At 39.6% G+C, this 22,301-nt stretch overlaps 9 protein-coding genes across 9 annotated transcripts; 5 read left to right on the plus strand and 4 right to left on the minus strand.

The window, feature by feature from the left end:
* Window positions 1-1,621: 1,621 nt before the first annotated feature.
* AW171_hschr31622 (C2H2-type zinc finger protein) lies at window positions 1,622-2,452 on the minus strand (the record flags this gene model as incomplete). The annotated part of the gene is made up of 1 exon (XM_018131345.1): window positions 1,622-2,452. One exon carries the CDS (start codon window positions 2,450-2,452, stop codon window positions 1,622-1,624), a length of 831 nt encoding a protein of 276 aa, XP_017986767.1.
* Window positions 2,453-3,822: 1,370 nt separating this feature from the next.
* Window positions 3,823-8,343, plus strand: SWR1 (chromatin-remodeling protein SWR1; the record flags this gene model as incomplete). The annotated part of the gene is made up of 1 exon (XM_018131344.1): window positions 3,823-8,343. The coding sequence occupies one exon, from the start codon at window positions 3,823-3,825 to the stop codon at window positions 8,341-8,343; it is 4,521 nt and encodes a 1,506-aa protein (XP_017986768.1).
* Window positions 8,344-8,912: 569 nt separating this feature from the next.
* Window positions 8,913-10,814, minus strand: AW171_hschr31624 (HCL378Cp; the record flags this gene model as incomplete). The annotated part of the gene is made up of 1 exon (XM_018131343.1): window positions 8,913-10,814. One exon carries the CDS (start codon window positions 10,812-10,814, stop codon window positions 8,913-8,915), a length of 1,902 nt encoding a protein of 633 aa, XP_017986769.1.
* Window positions 10,815-11,912: 1,098 nt separating this feature from the next.
* Window positions 11,913-12,794, plus strand: RPF1 (rRNA-binding ribosome biosynthesis protein RPF1; the record flags this gene model as incomplete). Its single annotated transcript, XM_018131342.1, has 1 exon — window positions 11,913-12,794. The coding sequence occupies one exon, from the start codon at window positions 11,913-11,915 to the stop codon at window positions 12,792-12,794; it is 882 nt and encodes a 293-aa protein (XP_017986770.1).
* Window positions 12,795-13,328: 534 nt separating this feature from the next.
* MSN5 (karyopherin MSN5) lies at window positions 13,329-16,994 on the plus strand (the record flags this gene model as incomplete). The annotated part of the gene is made up of 1 exon (XM_018131341.1): window positions 13,329-16,994. One exon carries the CDS (start codon window positions 13,329-13,331, stop codon window positions 16,992-16,994), a length of 3,666 nt encoding a protein of 1,221 aa, XP_017986771.1.
* Window positions 16,995-17,204: 210 nt separating this feature from the next.
* MRX8 (translation initiation/elongation factor MRX8) lies at window positions 17,205-18,239 on the plus strand (the record flags this gene model as incomplete). Its single annotated transcript, XM_018131340.1, has 1 exon — window positions 17,205-18,239. One exon carries the CDS (start codon window positions 17,205-17,207, stop codon window positions 18,237-18,239), a length of 1,035 nt encoding a protein of 344 aa, XP_017986772.1.
* A 154-nt stretch (window positions 18,240-18,393) lies between these two features.
* Window positions 18,394-19,005, minus strand: GAR1 (H/ACA snoRNP pseudouridylase subunit GAR1; the record flags this gene model as incomplete). Its single annotated transcript, XM_018131339.1, has 1 exon — window positions 18,394-19,005. One exon carries the CDS (start codon window positions 19,003-19,005, stop codon window positions 18,394-18,396), a length of 612 nt encoding a protein of 203 aa, XP_017986773.1.
* Window positions 19,006-19,430: 425 nt separating this feature from the next.
* Window positions 19,431-20,294, plus strand: MRPS28 (mitochondrial 37S ribosomal protein uS15m; the record flags this gene model as incomplete). Its single annotated transcript, XM_018131338.1, has 1 exon — window positions 19,431-20,294. The coding sequence occupies one exon, from the start codon at window positions 19,431-19,433 to the stop codon at window positions 20,292-20,294; it is 864 nt and encodes a 287-aa protein (XP_017986774.1).
* A 167-nt stretch (window positions 20,295-20,461) lies between these two features.
* Window positions 20,462-21,943, minus strand: AW171_hschr31630 (homoserine O-acetyltransferase family protein; the record flags this gene model as incomplete). The annotated part of the gene is made up of 1 exon (XM_018131337.1): window positions 20,462-21,943. The coding sequence occupies one exon, from the start codon at window positions 21,941-21,943 to the stop codon at window positions 20,462-20,464; it is 1,482 nt and encodes a 493-aa protein (XP_017986775.1).
* Between the last annotated feature and the right edge of the window lie 358 nt (window positions 21,944-22,301).

Consider the following 22,301-nt stretch of genomic DNA (forward strand, 5'->3'; position numbering starts at 1 on the left):
TAGACCAGTACCGTGTACTTTTTTTTGGGCCATCAAAATGGTAGCCTTTTGAACGCACATTTTCCTCTGCTTTTTGCATTGTTTTTTTTATCCTGGTTTAATTACACTTACTTTAATTCATTGCGCTGTTTTTTCTCATTTATTCAGTATTCTCGTACTCGGCTAAGTTCTATTCATACTTACTATTATTAGCACTTGCGCAATTAGTATTTATTATCCTACTATTTTATTGTTTAATTTGCGTTTCATAATTTCTGTTATTTTATCTATATAAATTCATGTAAAGGCCGATAATGGTTTTTAACAACCGCCAAAGTGGACTTCCGGGTGCTCTGTTAATTCGTCGCCTCTCCACGAAGGTTATGTTACTATAGTATCACGCTTTTAATTATACTGCCATTGTCGCCTTTAATTATATCTAAAATGTACTTTCGATTTGCATGCAAATTTGCTGTCATCCATTGTCCTATTGTATTAGCCCCATTCTGGTAGCCTGTTCTTACTAAAGACCTCTAACCTATCAATCACTCGGTGTCACGGAAGTATTTTCTGTTAATCAGCGCCTTGTTGACTACCTGCCGCTTTTCAATGTATTACACGATACTGCTGCAGGCAACTTGATTTTCCATTAAAATACTGGAGTCAAGCTCATCAAGACCCTTCATTTTCCTAAAGTGTGCCTAGTTTATACAATTGGAGAGTAGTAACGTGTGGTTATTACGCGGAGGCGTACGGTCGAAGTGTTACATATCGCCTATACATGGTTTATGCAGCTTCCTAACGTTTCCCAGAATTGTGCTTTGAAGCGGATCTAGAATAGGCAGTTGCAAAATTCAATCAACGTTGATGTGCAAATTTACATCTGAAACAGAAAGGTCACCCCAGGACCACAATGAAAGAAACTGTCATGTGAATAGATATTGTTCGGAACAGATAAGACTTCTCGATAAAGAATTGCATGGACTTATATTATCTCTATCGCAGTTATACCGTTAGTAGCGGTTAACACTATTGTAGGGATACGTTTCATCTAACAAAACAGTCTCATATAATCAAGGGCTTTGGGATCTGTATTCATTGTGAATCATTCGGACATTAGGAGTGCGATTTATGCCGGGGAATTTATCTGGTGATACAGCAGATCAAAGGGCTATTTTTCTAGTCTAGCCAGTCCCTAATTACGACGAAGGAGGAAACTGCCAGGTCAAGAACAACTTCGCCTGTTCTTCTGGTAGAAATAATTAAGCGTGTACCTTTAAGGTCAATTTTTACGGCAGGAACCGGTCCTCGGCGAATGTCTTGCTCTTGACGCAACTCTTTAAATAGTATGTGGTATTATTACAGATGACGAATAAGGTAAAAACAAGATCACATCACATAAACTCCATACTTCACGAAAGGTAAGATAATAGCATTATACTAAAAGGTATTATTAAGAATTGAAAAAAGCGCTTATATTATCATGAGGAGAGCATTGGGCTGAAACATGTCGTTATGATAGCCGTTACGCAAAACTCAATCTGTAAGTCTCAACGCATTGTCTGATTTTGTGGCGGAGTTATTACTAGGAAATGGGTAGCTCCTCTGTCCCCTAGAAGTGCTTCCGTATTAGTTTAGCAAATTACGCTAATGTTTCGTTGGCAGTAGTATTAGTCGTGGCCGTGGTCACAGAGGTTTTAGTAGTGTTCATTTCACCGTTTCTATCGTGTAGTCGTTCGTGTCTTAGCATATTACTTCTTACATTAAAGCTCTTATTGCATCCAGGAAACCTGCACCGGAAAGGTCGCTGTCCCGTATGGGTTAGCATATGTGTTTTTAGTGTCGAAGGTCGGCGACATTCTCTTCCGCATACTTTGCATGCGTTCCTCCTTCCACCAGTATTTTGTGTAGACTGCACCGAGACCTCTGAAGACACAGGCATAGTAGGTAGAGTAGAACTGACCGGTGGTGAAATGTATGCATGGTTATATATGTCTTTGGAGGATATTATGAAAGTTTGCTGTTGTAGATCTTGCTGTTCGTTACCAGCTATAACTTGAGAAATAGAGGGTAGCCGTGTATGCGGCTGCGTAGGCGATGCCTCCACCGGTGGAGGCAGAGAAGCCAGCAGCTGAGCTAGGTGCTGATAAATGCTGTTGTATTCCTCTGTAGTCAATTCGCCGTTCAGCGATTGATATAGCGAGTTCTTTAAGGACGTCAGTTCGCCCATTATATTAGTAACTTGGGGTGAGCTCTGCCGTAGTGCATACGAACTAGGAACCATAACTTGTCTTTGAGAAGCTTGAGACATTAAGCGCTGCTGTAGTAATGGCGGTATAAGAGGCGGTGGAACGTGTGTGGACCCTCCAGATGCTTCCGGTGTTCGCAGAGGGCATAATGAAATCGACATCGGACCCATCTTGTGTGCATCGCTAATCGACAGGTGTCGCGATTCATACTGGTTGGCTTTCATAATTCTTTTCCCTTCTTATAATCCACAGTATTACCGTAGCCTAGTAACCTATTAACTCTAAGATCAAATTTGGTGAGATATATATATATATATCATCACTTCAATGACATAGAGAGGACAGCCGCTCGCCGACACCGATATTTACGCAAAAAACCCGAACATAATCCATGTTCAAAAAGAATGTGTCCCTAGGTCGCAGTCTTTAGCTCATAGCGTACATTTGACTGTGCGCTGGAATTCAACATTGGCATGAAGATCCTTTTGTGAATTCTCGTTTCTAATCCTCTCTTCGTGTTTCTATAGCTAAGGGAACTTCGACATAATAACAAAGATAGCCTGTTGTCATGCAATCACTGCGAGTCTAAAAATCGGCGCTCAGACTGGAAAACTCAGTATTCGCTGCTAATTTGGGGTATCTTCGGATATCCGTTACGTGCATCTTTTGAGATCATTTTGTATTGCTGTTTCAGGCAATGAAACGCTCATCCATCGGTTAATCGCCCATTGGCAAAAACAGGAAGGTGCCTCATGTGCACGTCCTAAACCAAATCGCCATAAGTCGCATCAGGTTTTGACGTCAGCCTTCCGCGGAAATGTGAAGTACTACCGTTACAGTACGTACCGCAACTGGGTCGTCTGTGCACGCCGCATGTGCGATCTAAGAATTACTTAGTGGGCGCAGCCTGCGGAGCGTGCCTGGCCGTCATGGAACAGCTAGGAACGCAGTTAATAGCTGCCGATCTGTATGTAAGGAGGATCTTTCTACATATTTCGGTCACCTGTTGAGCTGATTTTTAACACAGGGATTAAGATACATGTATACAAATACAACGCGGCCAATACACGCGAAGAGTATATACAGCACTAAGTACTATAACCGTTTTCATATAATTGGACGCCAAGAAAATGCGAGGTAGCTCCGTAACTCGATGCACCCTGTAAAATAATACATCACTGGCAATTAAAACTGAGTCAGTAAAATTAAAAGTTCGTTGTAGCTTATTGATGACAAGAGCAGTACAGTAGAGAAACGGCGGGACATTTAATAAATTTAGCTGCATTTTCTGACATCTGTAATGCTTGCTTGCACGCAGAACTTCTATATTAAAAAAATTCTAAGGACTTTTTTTCAACTTTAAAGTTTGGCGCTCAATTTCGCCACCCTGTGAAAATTCACACAAGACGACATTAACGATTTTTTAATCTCAAATTAAAGCTAAGGGGGATGAAAAATAAAGCTGTAAATCAACTTAATTTGGTGCGAACTGATAACTATCCTTAATTTTTTTTTTCCTTGTTGGCTAACGCTGTTTAGGATCTGTACAGTTACAGGCATATTTTTGCAATAACAAGATTGTTGATAATAAGGAATGACACAAGGTAGTCAATCGGACCAGTTAGCAACCTGGTACTACGAATATGACTTGCTGACAAATGAATTATTCCATCTCCACGAATTTACGTCGTTGCTGGAGTTTGATCCTGCGTACCGCAATGAGTCGGATGCTTTTCGGGTGTTCTTGGAGGATTGCAAACTAAGTTTGAATGTTGCTGATGATGAGCGTGATGCCAATATAGAGGAGAGCAATGCTGCAAGGAGAATTAGACGGCGACAGAAGCGGATGCAAGGAAGTGGCAGTGACGAGGAGAGGATTTTAGAGATTCGGCAGCGTGTGGCTGAGATGTATTTTCAGCTGGAACGACGACTACAAGGGTCCAGCGTCGAGGCGAACAGACCGGAAGGAGCAGACGAAGATCATAGGACTGACAAAAGGAAGAGAAAGCGGCCAGATTCAGGGGGTAGTGTCAATAAAATGAAAAAAGTTGGAAAAAACGGGCGGCTCGTCGTTAAGGGGGAGGACACCCGAGAAGACATTAGAGGTGACGAAGAGGATGAATTGACAAATACAAAAGATACTGGGGTAAAAATGGACATTTTGAGCTCAGATGCTGATGTTACGGGCTGTAAACTGCCGATGCTGGGGCCTGTGAATGAAGAGGAGTACGATAGTTTTTATTTTACCACATCATCGGAAGACGAAGGTTTGGTGGGTGGTGATGACAGGTCTTCGAAAAGAGGGGCAAAGGTGCTTCCAAGAATCAAAATTTTAGTACAACCTCCAAAGCAGACAATCACTAATTACTTGCATGCCAACAAGCCGGACTTTTCTTCCCTTCATGAGTTTTTGCAGTCATATCGCTCATTGGATGAAGACCTTTCAATCGAGGAATACCAAGATTACATTGCTGAACAGCGAAAGACAATAGCTGCGCTTCAAAGAGGCTTTGAACGCGGGGTGTTACGATACGATGCTGCTACTGATTCTATCCAAGGCATTAGCATTAAGGATGTTCAAAGTAATCAATGGAATAAGGCGGAACCCATATCTGTGTACTACAAAGAGCAGGAAAAACTTGCATTGCATGATCATTTGGTTAACCATGGTGTCGCTATGAGCAAAGTGTTCCAAGAGAATAAGAGATTACGAATCAGCCGTGCGCGAAAGGTTTCGCAGATGATTGAACAGCATTTTAAGCATATTGCGGGAGCTGAGGAGCGGAAATCGAAGGAGGAAGAAAAACGAAGGAAGGCCTTGGCAAGAGTAGCAATACAGGCGGTGAAAAAGCGTTGGGGTTTAGCTGAAAGGGCATACCGCGTCCTCAAAAAGGATGAGGAAGAGCAATTGAAACGTATACAAGGCAAGAAACATTTGAGTAAGATGCTTGAGCAGAGTACGCAATTGCTTGGTGCGCAGTTAAATCAGTTTGACAGTGATGATAGTGATACTGGTACCGAATATTCTGACTCTGAAGAGGTTGATAGTGATGAGGTGATGAGTACTTCATCTTCAGAAGCGGAAGATGACCACCAAGGCACCAATGCCGAAGATGATTCGAAGTTGACAGTCGAAGAACTGCGGGACAAATACTCTGGTATAGATCAATTAGATGACGGTAGTCCTAATCCAAAATTACAGCCGTCATCTGCGGAAATTGCTAGCGATTACGATCAGCAATCAACTGAACAGTCTGTTATTGAAGAGGAAAGAACTTTAACTAGTGCGCTAAATGAGTGCGAAGATTCTGTTCTAGATGAGGATGATTCTGGTTCTCTTTCGGAAGACACCGGAAGCGACGTCGATAGTGTTTCATCCGATCAATCGAGTGACACAACTCAAACTAAACAGTCGCAATTAGCATCCTTATTCGATCAAATGGATGATGACGAAGCAGACGTGGAGGTTCGATATTCCTCAGACGAACCTAGTAGTTATGAGGAGCGCGATTTATCAGATAAATCGGATGATGTTTCGGACGAAAATCCTAGTCTTGAGCCGATTGCCGCTTCCCCAGAAACATTGGACGAAAAAGATAAACCCCGGCCAAGGACTCCTAATGATTCGCTTTCTGTTGTTGATGTTCCCATACCTTCTTTATTGCGCGGTGTGCTTAGAATTTATCAGAAACAAGGTCTGAATTGGTTGGCATCTTTGTACAATAATAATACCAATGGCATTCTCGCAGATGAAATGGGTTTAGGAAAAACTATCCAAACGATTTCACTGCTTGCATATCTTGCATGTGAAAAAGAAAACTGGGGACCACATCTTATTATTGTTCCAACTTCCGTTCTATTGAATTGGGAAATGGAATTCAAGAGGTTTGCACCCGGCTTTAAAGTTTTGACATACTACGGTTCTCCACAACAACGTAAGGAAAAACGTAAAGGCTGGAACAAGCCAGACGCTTTTCATGTGTGCATCACATCATATCAGTTAGTTGTTCATGACCAGCATTCCTTCAAAAGGAAAAGATGGCAATATATGATTTTGGATGAAGCGCATAACATTAAGAACTTCAGGTCTACTCGTTGGCAGGCTCTTCTAAATTTTAATACAAGAAGAAGACTACTTTTAACAGGTACACCTTTGCAAAATAACATCGCAGAACTATGGTCACTACTATATTTCTTAATGCCACAGACTGCCATGGAAAATGGAACCATTTCTGGTTTTGCTGACTTGGCAGCTTTCCAGCAATGGTTTGGTAAGCCTGTTGATCGTATAATTGCAACAGAAGGAGAACATGATGATGAGACGAAGCAAACGGTTTCTAAACTTCACCAAGTTTTACGTCCGTATTTATTGAGACGTTTGAAAGCAGATGTGGAAAAGCAGATGCCCGCAAAGTATGAACATATTGTCTATTGTCGCTTGTCAAAGAGGCAACGTTTTTTATATGATGATTTCATGTCCCGTGCACAAACGAAGGCAACACTAGCAAGTGGAAATTTTATGTCAATCATCAATTGTTTAATGCAACTGAGGAAAGTGTGTAACCATCCTGATCTTTTCGAAGTGAGACCAATTCTTACTTCTTTCTGCATTGATAGGGGTGTTACTTCCAGCTATAACAGCCTGAACCAAAATATATTGAAAAGACTTCATGAAAATGATATTGAACAATGTGTCAATTTGCAAGCTCTAAATTTTCTATTTACTTATAATGACTTTATGATGACAACAAATACGGCAACTAGTACTGCTCACCTGCAATGTGTTACTCAGTTTGCTGATGCGATAAGAATGGTAAGAGAGGAAACTGCAGCGACTACAGAGGAAGAACAAAAGTTAAATTACCAAAACATTAATGAATTTTATAAAGGGTTTACTCTCAAGAACAGTGCTAGAATTATTAATCATTATGGTTACATGAAATATTTAAACACCCTACGTTGTGAGAAAAAACCAATATACGGTAGCAACCTGATAAAGCTTTTAACTTTGAATGGACGTTACGCAAATACGAATTCCGACGTCATGTCAGATTTGATGAAACCGTTAGAGACTCGATTATTAACTAAAAAGGATATGATTCAACAATATGCGATAGTAACGCCTAATGTTGTAGTTCTGGACAATAGAGAATTAATCTTAGGCTTAAACCAAGAAAGCGTTATTCATTCATCTACCAAAGCTGAAATACATCATAAGCTTTACAATATGGACAATCCATTTCACCAATTGCAGACGAAGCTTTCCATAGCCTTTCCTGATAAATCGCTATTGCAGTATGACTGTGGGAAGTTGCAGAACTTGGCTATATTGTTGCAAAATTTAAAGGAAAATGGGCATAGAGCTTTGATTTTTACTCAGATGACTAAGGTATTGGATATTTTAGAGCAATTTCTAAATTATCATGGATACCTATACTTGAGGCTGGATGGCGCAACCAAGGTTGAGGATAGACAGATTTTAACCGAGCGCTTTAATAGTGATTCGCGGATTACAGCGTTTATCTTGTCTAGTAGATCCGGAGGGTTAGGAATTAACTTGACTGGTGCCGATACTGTTATATTTTATGACTCTGACTGGAATCCTGCAATGGACAAACAGTGCCAGGATCGTTGTCACAGAATAGGTCAAACTCGAGATGTCCACATCTATAGATTTGTCAGTGAACATACTATAGAGAGTAATATATTAAAGAAGGCTAACCAAAAACGACAACTAGACAATATCGTCATTCAAAAAGGTGATTTCACTACGGACTACTTCACCAAGTTATCTGTCAAGGATCTGTTAGGTTCTGAAGCTCCAGAAGAATTCATAGACGAAAATCCATTGTTGCTGGAAGGATCGGCAGAAGCCAAAGACTCTAGAAAGCTAGAAAAGTTGCTAGCGCATGCTGAAGATGAAGACGACGTAATGGCAGCAAGATTGGCGATGAAAGAAGTTGATCTTGATGATGGCGATTTCAGAGAAGGAAGTATGGTAGAAGGCTCTGTTGAAGACGAGGATGATGTCAGTTCGCAAGATGAATATGAGGGTACAAAACACGTCGAGGAGTATATGATACGGTTCATTGCAAATGGATATTTATATGATTAGAATAGAAGTCCCACTTCAGGAAGTCTGTCTTTTATTAGATACAAGACAAGGATATATACTAAAAATGTAACATTAAAATAGTATTTTTACAACATGATGATAGATAGATATCAGATCGATATTGTAATAGATTTGCATTTTCGATGCACATAGAGGAAGATCAAACTAAAATTCACAGTGTTTCATTTTTGTTGTTTATTCTTGAATGCCGTTAATAGCTTTCAAATTATTATTTTACATTACGCATAGTAGAAGCTGTAATAAAACAGAGCTTGAGCTGAAACCAAAACAATACCAAATCTTGATTACAACTTATGGTCAATTACATTCTATAATGACCAATATCTATAAGCAGCGTATGGGTATTGATATATATATAAAAACATATGCTATTAGTTTACTGTTCTAATGCTACATCATAACACTTATTCCAACATTATCACTTTCAATAGTCAAACTAGTGATACAGTTGAACCTCTGCTTCAACATTCACTTACCGCACTACACATCTCTCTCTATATATATAGATATATAAATATATATATAATAGAATCACATAGCATACTCCTTCATGCTACTTGATTTTCGCTAAACTGTTTGTTATAGGTTTTTACAGTAAGATAGCTTCTGAGTTTGTTTATTGTACCCAGCCGGGCGATAGTAGTTGGCCTATTATTATCGTGATATTTGTTTTTGGTTTGTTGTGTAGTCAAGTCTTGATTATTTGGTTCGGCCATAAATGTTGATTTCGAGTTTTCTGACCGATTCGAGAACACACCCCATGACGATCTCATTGACGGTGAAGGCCTTGCTGTTCCAAAACTCGTGGTGTTATCACTGTATGATGTCATTACATAGTCCAGTGGATGTGTTCTGATTAAATTATCCGACCAAACGTCGTACATGAATGTTTCTGTATGCAACCGCCTTGTCATATCAAAGGTAGCATAAAAGTTTGTTGGTTCTGATTTGTTTCTAGATAAACCTTGACGTTTTTGCTGATATCTCTGGGTCCCACCGTAATTCACATTCATATGAGATGGACATGAGCCATAATAGTCGTAGGCTGAATGCTTCAACATGTCACGCTGTGCTTGCGTTAGTTTAGGCAACTCACTAACTTTAGGACACCTACTGGCCACTGTCGTTCTGGGAACCATTTCTCGAGGCACCATAGTAGACTCACCTACGTCACTCATTTGTTCAAATTCGACGCCAGATGCACTATTCAAATCTTTGACTGTAATTAAGTGCTGTTTCCATACTTCATACTCTTGGCGGCTTCTAAAAGCAAATAAGATCTCAAAGCATTGACCATAGAAGTAAAATTCCATTCTTAAACCAAAAGAGTTGCCATTTTCAGTGCGACCTGACATTTCACTATTTCCATGGTGATCCATACCACTGGAAACGCTGACGTCGCAGACGCCAAGTTCATCACCATTATTAACGGAAGCCGCATCCAGGTTATAACTACTGTCAAAAACATCAGCTGCCAATATATCCTTTGACAGTGAATCTGGAGGATCAGTAACGTCCACAATTGTGTTTAATTCGTAGATGTTGCATCTCACCATAGGCACGCAATGCTTTACGGTCCACCAATCCTTACAAACGTCCGCAAGAATGAGATATGACTTAAACAAAAAGGCACCCAATGGTTCTGCCACAATGGCAAAACCACAGGACGCTCTTCGCCTGACCCACATAGTATTAAGACAGCCTGCCAAAATACATTGACCGAACGCACATACTGGAACGTATTCCACTGTGGGAAAACGAAGCCGTTGTTGGATTATTGTGTTAATTGGATCCATGGTACTGTTATCACTATTTATATGATGAATAATCTCTGACGTTTTCCTCGTATATCCCAAGATACGCTGTTTATCTGCTGGAAGTGTCACGGTCCTACCAATAACCTCGAGAAACAATTTATAATTGGTTAGTCTGCTTACTGGCAAATGACTTAAACAATCATAGGAGGTGTCCTTTTGCCAAAGATGTCTTTTATCATCACCACTAAACTGCGTCCGCTGATAAGTGCGCACACCATGATCTAACCTGCCCACTAATCCACGCATAACCTTTCCATAATAAGTCTCCTCTGCAAACAACTTGCTTGATGCCTGAAAATGGAATATGTAACTGCGGTAATGTGCCTCTAATTTAGCCATATATGCCACAACTTGCCTGCTTACTCTAAGGGCTGCTTCAACGCTACTGTCGCCATAGTTTCGTACTATATGTTTTAGATCGCTCTCCATGCGGCGGTGCCAGCGTACTAACTCTTTGACGACACACTCCATGCTTCGAAAGACGACATGTTCCTCCTCGCGTGCTAACACTTTTAGATAGCTCTCTCGAAACAATCCAAACATAGACACGTAGTCGCCCTCAGTGTCGATCAACTCTTGCAATACCTCCCGCCGATTGTCTTCCAATTCCTTCTCTCGTTCTTGCAGCTGCATATATAATTGTAAAGAACCCCACTTCTTCTCTTACTTATGATCCTTCTAACGTTTAAAAATTTGTTGAATATTCAAAAATAACTTGTTTTGTTGCCCGTGAGTATTTTGATAAGCTAAAGACACTATTGTCTCTCAGTATTGAATCCTTTCTAGCTATTGGCCTATGTTATTGGTATATTGTTCAGTCTTACCAACCACTGTCGCGGTATTTGTTTCTGTGTGAACTATTTTAAACCCAGAAAAGAGGTTAGCAACCATATACTAGACATCAAGAATTGTCCTCTGGAATTATTTCCCGTAGAGTTTTTTGCTGGCTTTGTACTTCATGAATATGTACGTTTGTATACCAAGAGTCCGATAGACGCCTTCCGACGACAGGCTGACATTTCCTAATTGGTAAATTATGACGCGCTCTTGCCAGCGTTTTTGTACGTAAACAAACAGACACTTAGGTAATAGGACAAGGAAAGCAAAGATACAGAAGCGTCGAATTTGCAACGTATTCAGAAGTTATACTTTTTAACTAGCCACCGATTTAGAAAAACAATGGTTTTACGTTTCTTTCTTGCATTGCATTCCTGATGAAAAAACATATATCACGTATTACTATTGTAGCAGAAGTAATTAGAACGGGACAAGTTGCCAAATCTGTCTTTGCATAAAAAATAAGAGCACAATGGGGCCTGACGTGATTGTTGACATTATAGCACATCAGCAGGTAAATTGCCGTAAACTACGAATAGCAGTTTAAGCACGCGTAGCTTAGCCGCATTGCTAACGATCAACGCAAATCAGCAATATTGAAAGAATATATGGATTCAATTTCTCATTCACTAGTTGCTCTAAGATTTGATATTCGTTAATGCCACGCATCAATGCCACTCATCAATGCCACACAACTAAGATATTCTTTTTAGCAATACTCGTTGCATGTGATCTTGAGAAAATAATGATGTTACTTTTTTTTTTTCTATACCTTGTGAAAATCTTGATGCGATGAGCTAGTAGATGACTTTGACATAGTACTAAATAATCGTGGACATCACGACCCTCCGATATTGATCACTGCTAGGCCCCTCATTACAATATATTACAATCATGGTATCTGAGGACATCAATATTAAGAACAAAATGAAGCGCAAGCAGATTTTTGCGCAGATCAAAGACCAGCAGAACAAGGAGCGTCATAAGATGAGGAGACAGCGGGCGAAAGAAGAACGTGAAAACCCTGAATTAAAGGAAGCAAGACTGGCTCAAAATGTTCCTAACACTATAGAAAGTATGCGTGTATACGACGAGTCGATAAAACACGAAGTCGAGGGCGAAGAGGATGTGCTTATGAAGTTTTTCAACATGGAGGGCGCTCCTCCAAAGATCCTCCTAACTACCAACGTAAACGCAAGAAAGGTAGCCTATGAGTTTGCAAACGTCCTAATTGAAGTGCTTCCTAACGTCACTTTTGTGAAGCGGAAATTCGGCTATAAACTTAAGGAAATCGTGCAGTTCTGTACCAACAGAAATTACACAGATCTGGTCATCATTAATGAAGACAAGAAAAAGGTTACTGGTCTGACATTTATCCATCTCCCTGAAGGTCCTACCTTTTATTTCAAGCTCAGCTCTTACGTGGAAGTCGAAAAGATCACTGGTCACGGCAGACCCACATCTCATATTCCTGAGCTTATACTTAATAACTTCCAAACCAGACTCGGTAAAACCGTTGGCAGGCTATTTCAATCGATATTCCCACAGAATCCTGACATTGAAGGACGCCAAGTCATTACATTACACAACCAGAGGGACTATATATTTTTCCGTAGACACCGTTACGTCTTCAGGAATGAAGAAAAGGTAGGCTTGCAGGAATTGGGTCCTCAATTCACATTGAAGTTAAAACGACTACAATCAGGTATTAAAGAAGAAACTGAATGGGAACACAAGCCTGAGATGGATAAGGAGAAAAAGAAGTTCTATATATAGTATGTGTATGCATCTGTCATGCCCTTTATTATAGAGGTCAAGAAATCAAAATATCATTACAAACGAGTTAGCCCCTTTAGTTGGGTGGCAAATTGTACTTTCCTCTTTATTAGAAGCTAGTAATAACATAGCATGTTCTTGAGAGGCAATGCAACAAGTGCATCTGAAGGGAGGGAACTAGAATATACCGTTTCATAAGAGCTCTGTAAAATTTAGGACTTTCCAAGGATCCACCTAACGGGTAACCACCATTAATAAGGATTATAGGTTCAGAGAGTTGATAATTAAATTCGTGTTTCTAGTGTTGATTCTGGTCCCTTGTTGTTTTTTTAATTATTTTAGCTAGTTCCGCTCTAGCTGTTTGCTTTGGTATCTTAAAATTTAGGCAGTTACTATTTGTTTCAAACCTACGCGAGAATTGTGATAATACCTTGCATAAGGGCGAACTTTGTTTTTGCTAGTCAGTACGACCTCTGTTAATAACTACTATCGAGGAGATTAAAAATTTCCCGAGGATTTTTAGTGTAGGGTGAAATGGATTCTACTGGCACAGCGCAGATCATAAGCGCGTTGGAGGTTATCTATTCTTCTAAGTCAGATAATAACCAGAGGTTGGTGGCGCAGAAGTTTTTGGATCAGGTAAAAAACCACGAAGAATCGCCGTTCTGGGGATATGATATAGCATTGAACAATTCGGGCAATCCGATACTGAAGTATTTTGGATTGGGGTTGCTTGTGGGTGCATTGCAGAGGCATTGGAAGGGCTATGACGCCGAGAAACAAACGGCGCTTAGAAAGTGGATCATAGACTTAAATTACAGGGTTACTGGTGATGACCCTCGTTACATAAAGGAAAAACTTGCATTCTTGTGGGTGGAAGTTGCGAAGCGCATATGGGGAGAGGCCTTGAAGGAAACGGCTGTATCAGATGAATCTCTAGCCGATTCGTGGGTTGACATGGATCGGAATCTTGTGGAGTTGTGGCATCTAAATGAAGCTTCTCGGGAACTGGTCTTAATTATATTCAGAGTTTTATTCGAGGATAGCTTTTTGTTGGAGGATCTAACGGTGTTGAAGAGAATATCAATTGTTCAGCCGCTTTGTATAATGATTGTTTGCCCGATGAATTTATTTAGCGAGCATTACAAGCATTCTGAGAAGTGGAGTCTTTTCAAGAGTAATAATGAAGGTTGGTTTGGAGTTTGGGTTAATGAACTTCACCAAGCTCTTGATAGTAACAACGAGCAATATATTATGAGACTGTTAGAAACATTGAAGACTTGCTTGAACTGGCCGATAAGTGAGATAATTATGCGTTATGATATATTTGGTGCATTGTTAAAATGTTTACTATCTAAGATCCCTAAAGCGCAGGCAATTGCTTTGGACTCGATACATATTCTTTCCACCAGGCCGTATCACTCTCAGTCACAATATGACTACTTTTTTAACAAAGTTTTCGAGAGCATGGATGTATTGGACAAGGTCTATGATGATCTTCAATTCAACCCGGTTGATGGTGTTGATGAAGCCAAGTACCCAATTATAAAAAAATTTGCCGATATGATAACCTGTTTACATAAGAGCATTTTGAAATTCGATACTGACAATATAAACGCCAAAACTTATCTCCGTCTAGTTCTAAAGACGACATACAATCCTAGTTTGATAGTCAGTGGAATTTCTCTCGATTTGTGGTGTGCTTGCCTTCGAAATGATGATTTCTTACCATATTTGGAGAAGTTGGTGCTCCCGGATTTATTAGAATTTTCAGCCAATGCCCTCATACATTATGAGCAAATAGAGGATCATATTTCGAAAGTTTATGCTGATGTCGACTTCCAGTCGATAGCTGATTACAACAATTTCTGTTCTACCTACAGAAAAAGAATTAGGGACGTTATAAGGCTAATATCATGCGTGCAGATGGACTATGTATACTGTTGGTTGTGTTCGAGACTGAATAACTACTTCAGCTCAAGCTATGGGCAGGAGGTGTTGGGCTCGACGTTCCTCAACCATAAGGCAGAACCTTATTGGAGCTCTTTATCACAGTTAATGATTGTAGAGTGTTTCATTAACGGTTGTATACGTTGGAAAATTTGGTATACCAATGAAGAGGATTATAATGAGAAATTGGATACTATTTTGGCTAAGATTGAGACCCTGTCCAATCAATTGATATCATTGAACTTGAAAGATCCTCTATTATTGAAAAAGCAAATACAAAACTTGGCATTATTCCTGACGATCTTAAAGGATAACGTATTGTTCACACTGTTAGAGAAAATTATAACCAGTGCCACTATGACTTATCCGGATATAAATATAGAAGAGAAAAGTGAAAAGTCCGATGCTGTTCGTGAGTTAAGGTACGCATGTGGTATTGAATTGAATAGGATGGCTTTGTTAATGCCTGACTCATTAAAAAATATTTATTCTGATTTAGAAAATGTGGTTGCCAATATCCTGCCAAAATTAAATTCTCATGAAACCATCTCTTTCAAGTCCTTTTTACTAAGTATTGCCTTATCATCATCGATAAATGATAAGGACGAAAAGTTTTTTGCAATTGTTGATCCAGAACTAGCAGCCTGGTCCGACAAAAGCACTGTTGTTGGTTTAACTGATTTACCATGGTTTTTAGAGAGGCTTGGAATTGTGAAAATAGCTGAATATTTTCAGAAAAGGGGGATCAATGAGGACAGCGATCTCCTAGCTATTCAAATCGATGAAGAAGGCAAACAGTTAAAAGTTGATTTAACCAAGCATTGGCAAACACTTTTCCCTGTCCGTGCTACAAGAATGTTTATTCATTATTCGATGCAGACAGTGAAAACGGATGAAGATTTTAAAAAGTTGCAGGAACTATGGAAACCTAGGGTTGTGCCTATATTGCCATATATTCTTCGGTTATTATATCAGTTACAGTCATATCATAATCCATCGAACTGGAAGGATCTTCCGACTGTGGTACAATCTTTTGTTAAGTATTCTACAATTGAACGTTTTTGGGAGGCAGGTGCCACCAACAAATCGAAAGATGAATTTATTGATGAACACATGAAGGCTTTACAAACGGTTCGAGACTTCGCTGATTCTGTGGGGCACATTGTCAGATACACTAGGGAATATGTACTTCTTATTTTAAGTGGTATATCCAGCCTCGGTAGTGTATTCTATGAGATCGAAGACTTACCGAATCTTTTAATCAATTCGGTCGCAATATATGAGCCTGGATCCAATGAGATTAGTCCTGGAGTTTCTACGCATGGTTGGAAGCATATAATTAATGTTGCAATTCGTCCTATTTTAAAGGGCTGTCCAGCTGAAAATGCTCCAACGTTTATGTCTGCATTCTTACCAAAATTATTTGACACAATATACATTATATTAAGTCAAAAATGGTCAGCACATGCTAACAATTCGAATCTAGAATCGGCACCAGTTGATGACGACGAAATGACCGAGGAGATTTTGGAAGAGAATTTATTGCGTCAATTGACTACTGTTGTAGTACGCTTATTGATAGACTGCGTTGGACAACTCGGCGTAACCGCCCAAACTTCGAAGCTCAAGTTAAATTCACACCAAGTTAAAATGAGGCGGATTATCTTTGGTGATGTAAACACTATGGCTTCGTTTTTGAAATTACTGAACTATTTGATCTCATGCAAGGATAGCAAGTGTTCTTTCAATGCTTTGTTAATTATAAAAAGTAGTTTAACAGAGACATTACTAAAGAACGAAGAGATCGATAGGTTTTATGTCACAGAAATTCTGCCCAACTTTTTATTGAACGTCTTAACGCAAAGTGCATTCAAAGATTCATTCCATGAAGCTATGTACGTTTTCACTGTTGCATTCTTAACTTTATGCAAGGAACGTGAAAGCTGCAGAGAATACTTCTACGAGTTATCTCATGGATACGATATAGAATCCCTATACGATAGCTTGAGAAGTGTTGATAACTACAAAGATCAAAAGGTCTTGATGGTTGATTTCATTGAATGGATTAAAACCATCAATAATGATGCGAGCCAGGATGTAGCAGATGATAGCAAGAAGCAGGAGAGGAGAGCAGCTGTTTTGGCAAAGGCAAATGAAAGATTGGTTAAGAAAAATAAGTATCAAGGGGATATGCTAGATGATCCAAACACAGAAGATGGTGCGTTTGGTCATCTATTCGGCGACCAGTAGGTTATACGTAACAATAAGAGGGGAGTCCGTTTGCATCACAAGGGCTCAAAGGTGCGAGTATTAATTTAACATCATGTGTAATAGTTAGAATACTATTTGTGTAGCGTTTTAACCTCTGTAAAAGTATATTATAAAATTGACATTTAGGAAAAAAGATGTTCTACCGAATCTACAGCGTTCTTGTTAAACAAAATAGTCCAATCTATTGATATGACTATATGGAGAAGGCTATTGACTACGTATAGTTCACAAGGATATCCAAAGATAGATGTCAAACAACTGGTACTAAGTTGTAAGGTAGGGACGATTTATCCGCCAACTCAAATAAAGCATAGCAATGCTAATACTACGAAGGTGAAATCAGTGGCAAAGAAGCAAAAAAACAAGGATCCACCGTCCATAAAGCTACATGAGCAGTATAACCCACAATATAGCAAGATACCCATTGCTGAAATATTGAAAATCAATAACTTTTTTACTTCATCTTTGGTCAAATACGAATGGAGCGCTGCCGATTTTTTAGATATACCAGGTGAAAAGCTTCGCAAAGAAGTTAAAGAGCTAAAGATGTTGGTGGATGATATTTCAGATTATGTTTCTCCGTCAGGTTATCCAAAGAACACGAAAGGTATTCCATACGATCTACTGAACGGGTTGCCTGAGGTGGCATTTTTGGGTCGATGCAACGCTGGCAAATCTACTCTTCTTAATAATCTCACGACAGATTTCCAAAGAGTGAAGTTAAATACTTATGCAAAATCATCGAAACGTGCAGGATTTACTAAGACTGTCAACTGTTTTAACATTGGCAACAAATTACGATTGATAGACACCCCGGGCTATGGTAAAAAAGGTGATGTAAACCAGGGACTTGTAACCATGGAATATCTTAAGGAAAGAAAGGAACTCAAGCGTACATATCTGCTAATTTCAGCCGAACAAGGTTTTAGTCCGTACGATGCGCAGATGGTAGACTTCCTGACGAAGTACGGGATTCCATTTGAAGTCATATTCACGAAAATGGACAAAGTCAAGGATGCTGATTTTGTGCGCAACGTAATTGAGAACAGTGGAGTATTAAATCTCCCGTTACTGCCTCAATTGGTTTTCCTTAATTCAATAACTAATTCTTTGAATCCTAAACGACATGGCATAGGATATCTACGATACCTCATATTCCAAGCATGTAATTTAACACCAGGGATAAAGCCGTCTAAGTCCTTTAGATTGAAAGCTCATTCGTAGCAATAGGAAAGTTGTTCCGATATAATGCATTTGTATGAAGTCATTATTTAATATTATTTACGAAACTTTACAGCTATTTTGCATGACAAACGATAGAATAATGTACACAGCAAGGTTAAAAGCAATGTTTCAACGACAGACTAATAATGATTGTTCAAAATCTCTTACCACCACGGCCGCCTCTAGAGCCGCCACGACTACCGAAACCGCCTCTAGAACCTCCACGGCCGCCAAAACCACCCCTGGAGCCACCAAAGCCTCCTCTGGAGCCACCACGAGCACTGAAACCACCTCTGGAGCCACCACGGCCACCGAAACCACCTCTAGAACCACCACGGCCACCGAAGCCGCCTCTTGAACCTCCTTGAGATCCAGGAGTTCTCTTCTTTTTTGGTTTTGGAGGTCCAGCAACCTTTGGCTTTGGCAAAAATCTTTCAATAGGTAGCAGTTTGTCTGTAGCAATGTAGAATTTGTCACCGTCTTTAAAGGAAGTAGCCTTAACACCTTCAGAACACTTTATGGTAAAGAAAACCTCATTCAAAGGACCCAAAATCTCATCCACCTTACCAATTTGTGTTTTATTTTCAAGGAATATTGGAGCATTGAAGTATGGAATCTTCGTATTAATTGAACGACAAACAATGTCACCTTCACAGTCATGTATAAATTGGCCCATCTCTATCACTGTTTCAGGTGGACCTTGAAAAGCAGGTCTTCCGCCTCTGGCGCCGCCGCGACCACGTCCGCTGTTTCCTCTATAACTCATAATATGTAATATAGGTGCTGGGTGCACAAGTTTAGGCTATAGGTGAGCTATTGACGTTCTTCAATATCGATGCATCTGTAGAGATGAGAGACATCCATACAATATGATGTAAAAAATTTTTCAAGCCTAATTGGAAAAAAAGAAATGTTACAGTCACATGTTTTACACGTGACTGTAACATTTCTGTATAGTTAACAGCACAATCTCTAGTAGCTTCAATTAGAGCCTAAGAGACCTTTTTGAAAGCGCTAGAGAAGGTTTCCACCCGGTATACATCTTTGAACATTTTGATTAGTTTTCGTATACAATGACATTTGAAAATTACTGAATTAAGAAAATTTTTAGTGCATTGAACTAACCGATGGGTGAATCTCTAAAATAATCTTTATTGGAGAGGGCTTTTGGAAGCTTTAAAGCCATATAAGATGTTCAAATCAATGCCAGGGATCTTAAATAGAAGTTTAACTGTGGTTTCATTGGTTTCAGGCAGAAACTTAAGCTGCACAGCTGTAAATAATGGTGCGAAAGCTGTGAAATACTTAAAGTCGCAGAGAGTTAGACAACTTAATGAAGTAAAACAATTGAGAATCAATAATTCTCTAGATAGTGTCGATCCAGTACTAGGTAAAAAAGATACTCCATTTTTGCTTCGTGTCATGGCCGAACTGAAGGAATCCAACCTGCTTGTGAAAGGTTACGAATACGAAGAAGTTGAAAAAGTTATAGCCGCCATTGAGTTTGCAAAGCGGGAAAACACTAAGGTGGATTCTAATAGTACCGAGTTGACGTTTACCGCTGAAGACCTTCAGGCAGCAAGAGATAGGCGCGAAGCTGTTATGAGAATTTTAACCATCCAAAATGCGGGCAACAAATCATTGGTAAAGATTGCAACCAAATTGGCTGTGGAGGAATTTGCTAGAAAGCCCGGTGACACAGGGTCTAGTGAGGTACAAGCAGCTATAATGACTGTTCGCATCCAGTCGCTAGCTAGGCATGTTAAAGATAACAAGCAAGATAATAAAACTACCAGATATTTAAGGACACTTGTGCAGCAAAGACAGCAGGTGCTAAGGTATTTAAAAAGGGACCAACCTGAAAGATATTTCTGGACGATAGAAAAGTTAGGACTTACTGACAATGCAGTTATGAAAGAATTTAACATGGATAGGCAGTACATGCAAGACTACAAATTCTTCGGAGACCGTATTCTCGTTAAAGACTCCAATAAGGTCGTTAAGAAGAAGCGTGCTGCTGCTCGTATGCTAAAGAAGATGAGCAAGGCTCTGTAGACATCTTTGGATCTTAATAATGTACCGAACTCCATAACTTGTATATAATGTTGAATATCTAAGTTAAAAAATACTGAATTGCATTGAGAAGCCGTCTGTGGAATGTCTTCATTATATCCTTTATATGTACGTTTATTTTATGTTATTCCGTATGAATACACTGTTACCTAATTGTTTATAAACTCACCTATGCTGGAGCCAACATATTTAGTGTCTAAGAGAAAAGTGTCATGGCCGTACAACGACTGCTCCTCACTCAACTCAACATACTTGATATTGGGTCCATTGCCTAACAAGTCAACAATCTCCCTCTGCTGTCTGTAAGGGAAAAGAATATCCGATTTAACACCAATTATTAAGATGTCCTTATTTCTCAAGGGAAGCATGCCTGCGGCTAAATCACTCAAATTTTCCTCGGTGGTACTCGTCTTCGATTTCTTTTGAGGATTTAAAGGCTCATATTTTAGTTCTTGTATCGGTATCTTCCCAGTTTGCATTTCTGCTAATGTGGCTTTCCTCCTCCTTTCATTCCTCTGGGTTCCAGTTAAGGATAAGTCGAACATATCCATTGCTCTTGATAAATATAAGAAAGCGTTTGCATCATATTCAAAACAGAACTTCGAACCTTGATAGTCTAGGTAACTTTCAACCAAAAAGTCTGCACATAATGTTGGTGGGTTCTCATTATTTAATCTTTCTGTGCCGAATCTGGACTCCCATTCGGGGCCTGACCTATAAGAGATAGTTGCAATAAGACGAGCCAATCTCATACCGACATATGGAGGATTACTATCTGGTTTGTCAGGTGTAGGATAGTAAAAACCACGTTGCCAATTAGGATCATTCATAAGGACCTGCCGTTGTGCATGCCGTAGGGCAATGCTCGAGGGGTGGGAACGAGCACAGGCTGAAATGGATATGATCTTCTCAACTTCGTCTGGAAATAGTTGCCCGTATGCCAAAGATTGCATTCCGCCCATAGAGCTTCCCACGGAAGCATATAACTTCTTTATTCCAAACTGGTCCTTAACGAGCCTATTCTGTGCGCGAATCATGTCCTGAATAGACACAAGTGGAAACCGTGTGCCATAAGGCAACCCGTCCGAAGGATCACTCGAGGGAGGGCCACTTGATCCAAAACAACTACCCAATACGTTCGTACAGATAATGAAATATTTTTCAGTGTCGAGAATACTACTCCCTGGTCCAATGAACTTTTCCCACCAACCTGGTGTATTGTTCATGTCCGAAGAACGAGCATGAGATGAGGCACTCAACCCAGTATGAATCAATATTGCATTCGATTTATCGGCATTTAGTTTACCCCACGTCTCATACGCTATTTCAAACGAAGGCAACACCCCACCATAGTCCAGCAACAAGGGTTTCGTGGACTTATAAAGAAAATACCTTAAATTCGACTTAGCGTAAATGGGTTCATTAAGGCCAGGCTCCATATTTATAACTTCGCCTATCTTAAAGGCAGTTGAATACCCAGGGATTTTACTAAAACTTTGCTTGATATTACTGGTAACTGCATCAATTTCATCAAGACATGGAAAGGATATAGCTTGTGATGCCTTAGTAATTGCGTTTGGTGCCATTTTCTTGGAATTAAACTGCTTTAATGCTGAAAATATACCTTTCATCACTTGTAATGACCGTAGAAATTAATGGTAGTAGTTTCGAGGCAAACGTGGCATTTCCTTTTATATGATGAGATGGTGTTGTAATTTTGACCTTGCTTTAAAGCGTAGACATTATCAAGCCACATCCATGACAGTACATCACGTGAAAGAAATATTCTGACAAACCATGAGAACCATGCATATCATACCAAATGTATTGGTTTATCTATCCAGGATTCCATCTCTACTTGTGGATTTTTAGTGAGTTTGTTCTATAGGGATTTACATCCATGAAACCAAGGGAGTAGGACGTAGGGGCTTCAAAAGCCCATGAACTTTAAAGTTCACGGAACTAAAGTTGCAGAATTAGAGTATGAGT

The sequence above is a fragment of the Eremothecium sinecaudum genome, chromosome III (assembly GCF_001548555.1).
Source record: "Eremothecium sinecaudum strain ATCC 58844 chromosome III, complete sequence".
In the NCBI taxonomy this organism is placed as follows: Eukaryota; Fungi; Ascomycota; class Saccharomycetes; order Saccharomycetales; family Saccharomycetaceae; genus Eremothecium; species Eremothecium sinecaudum.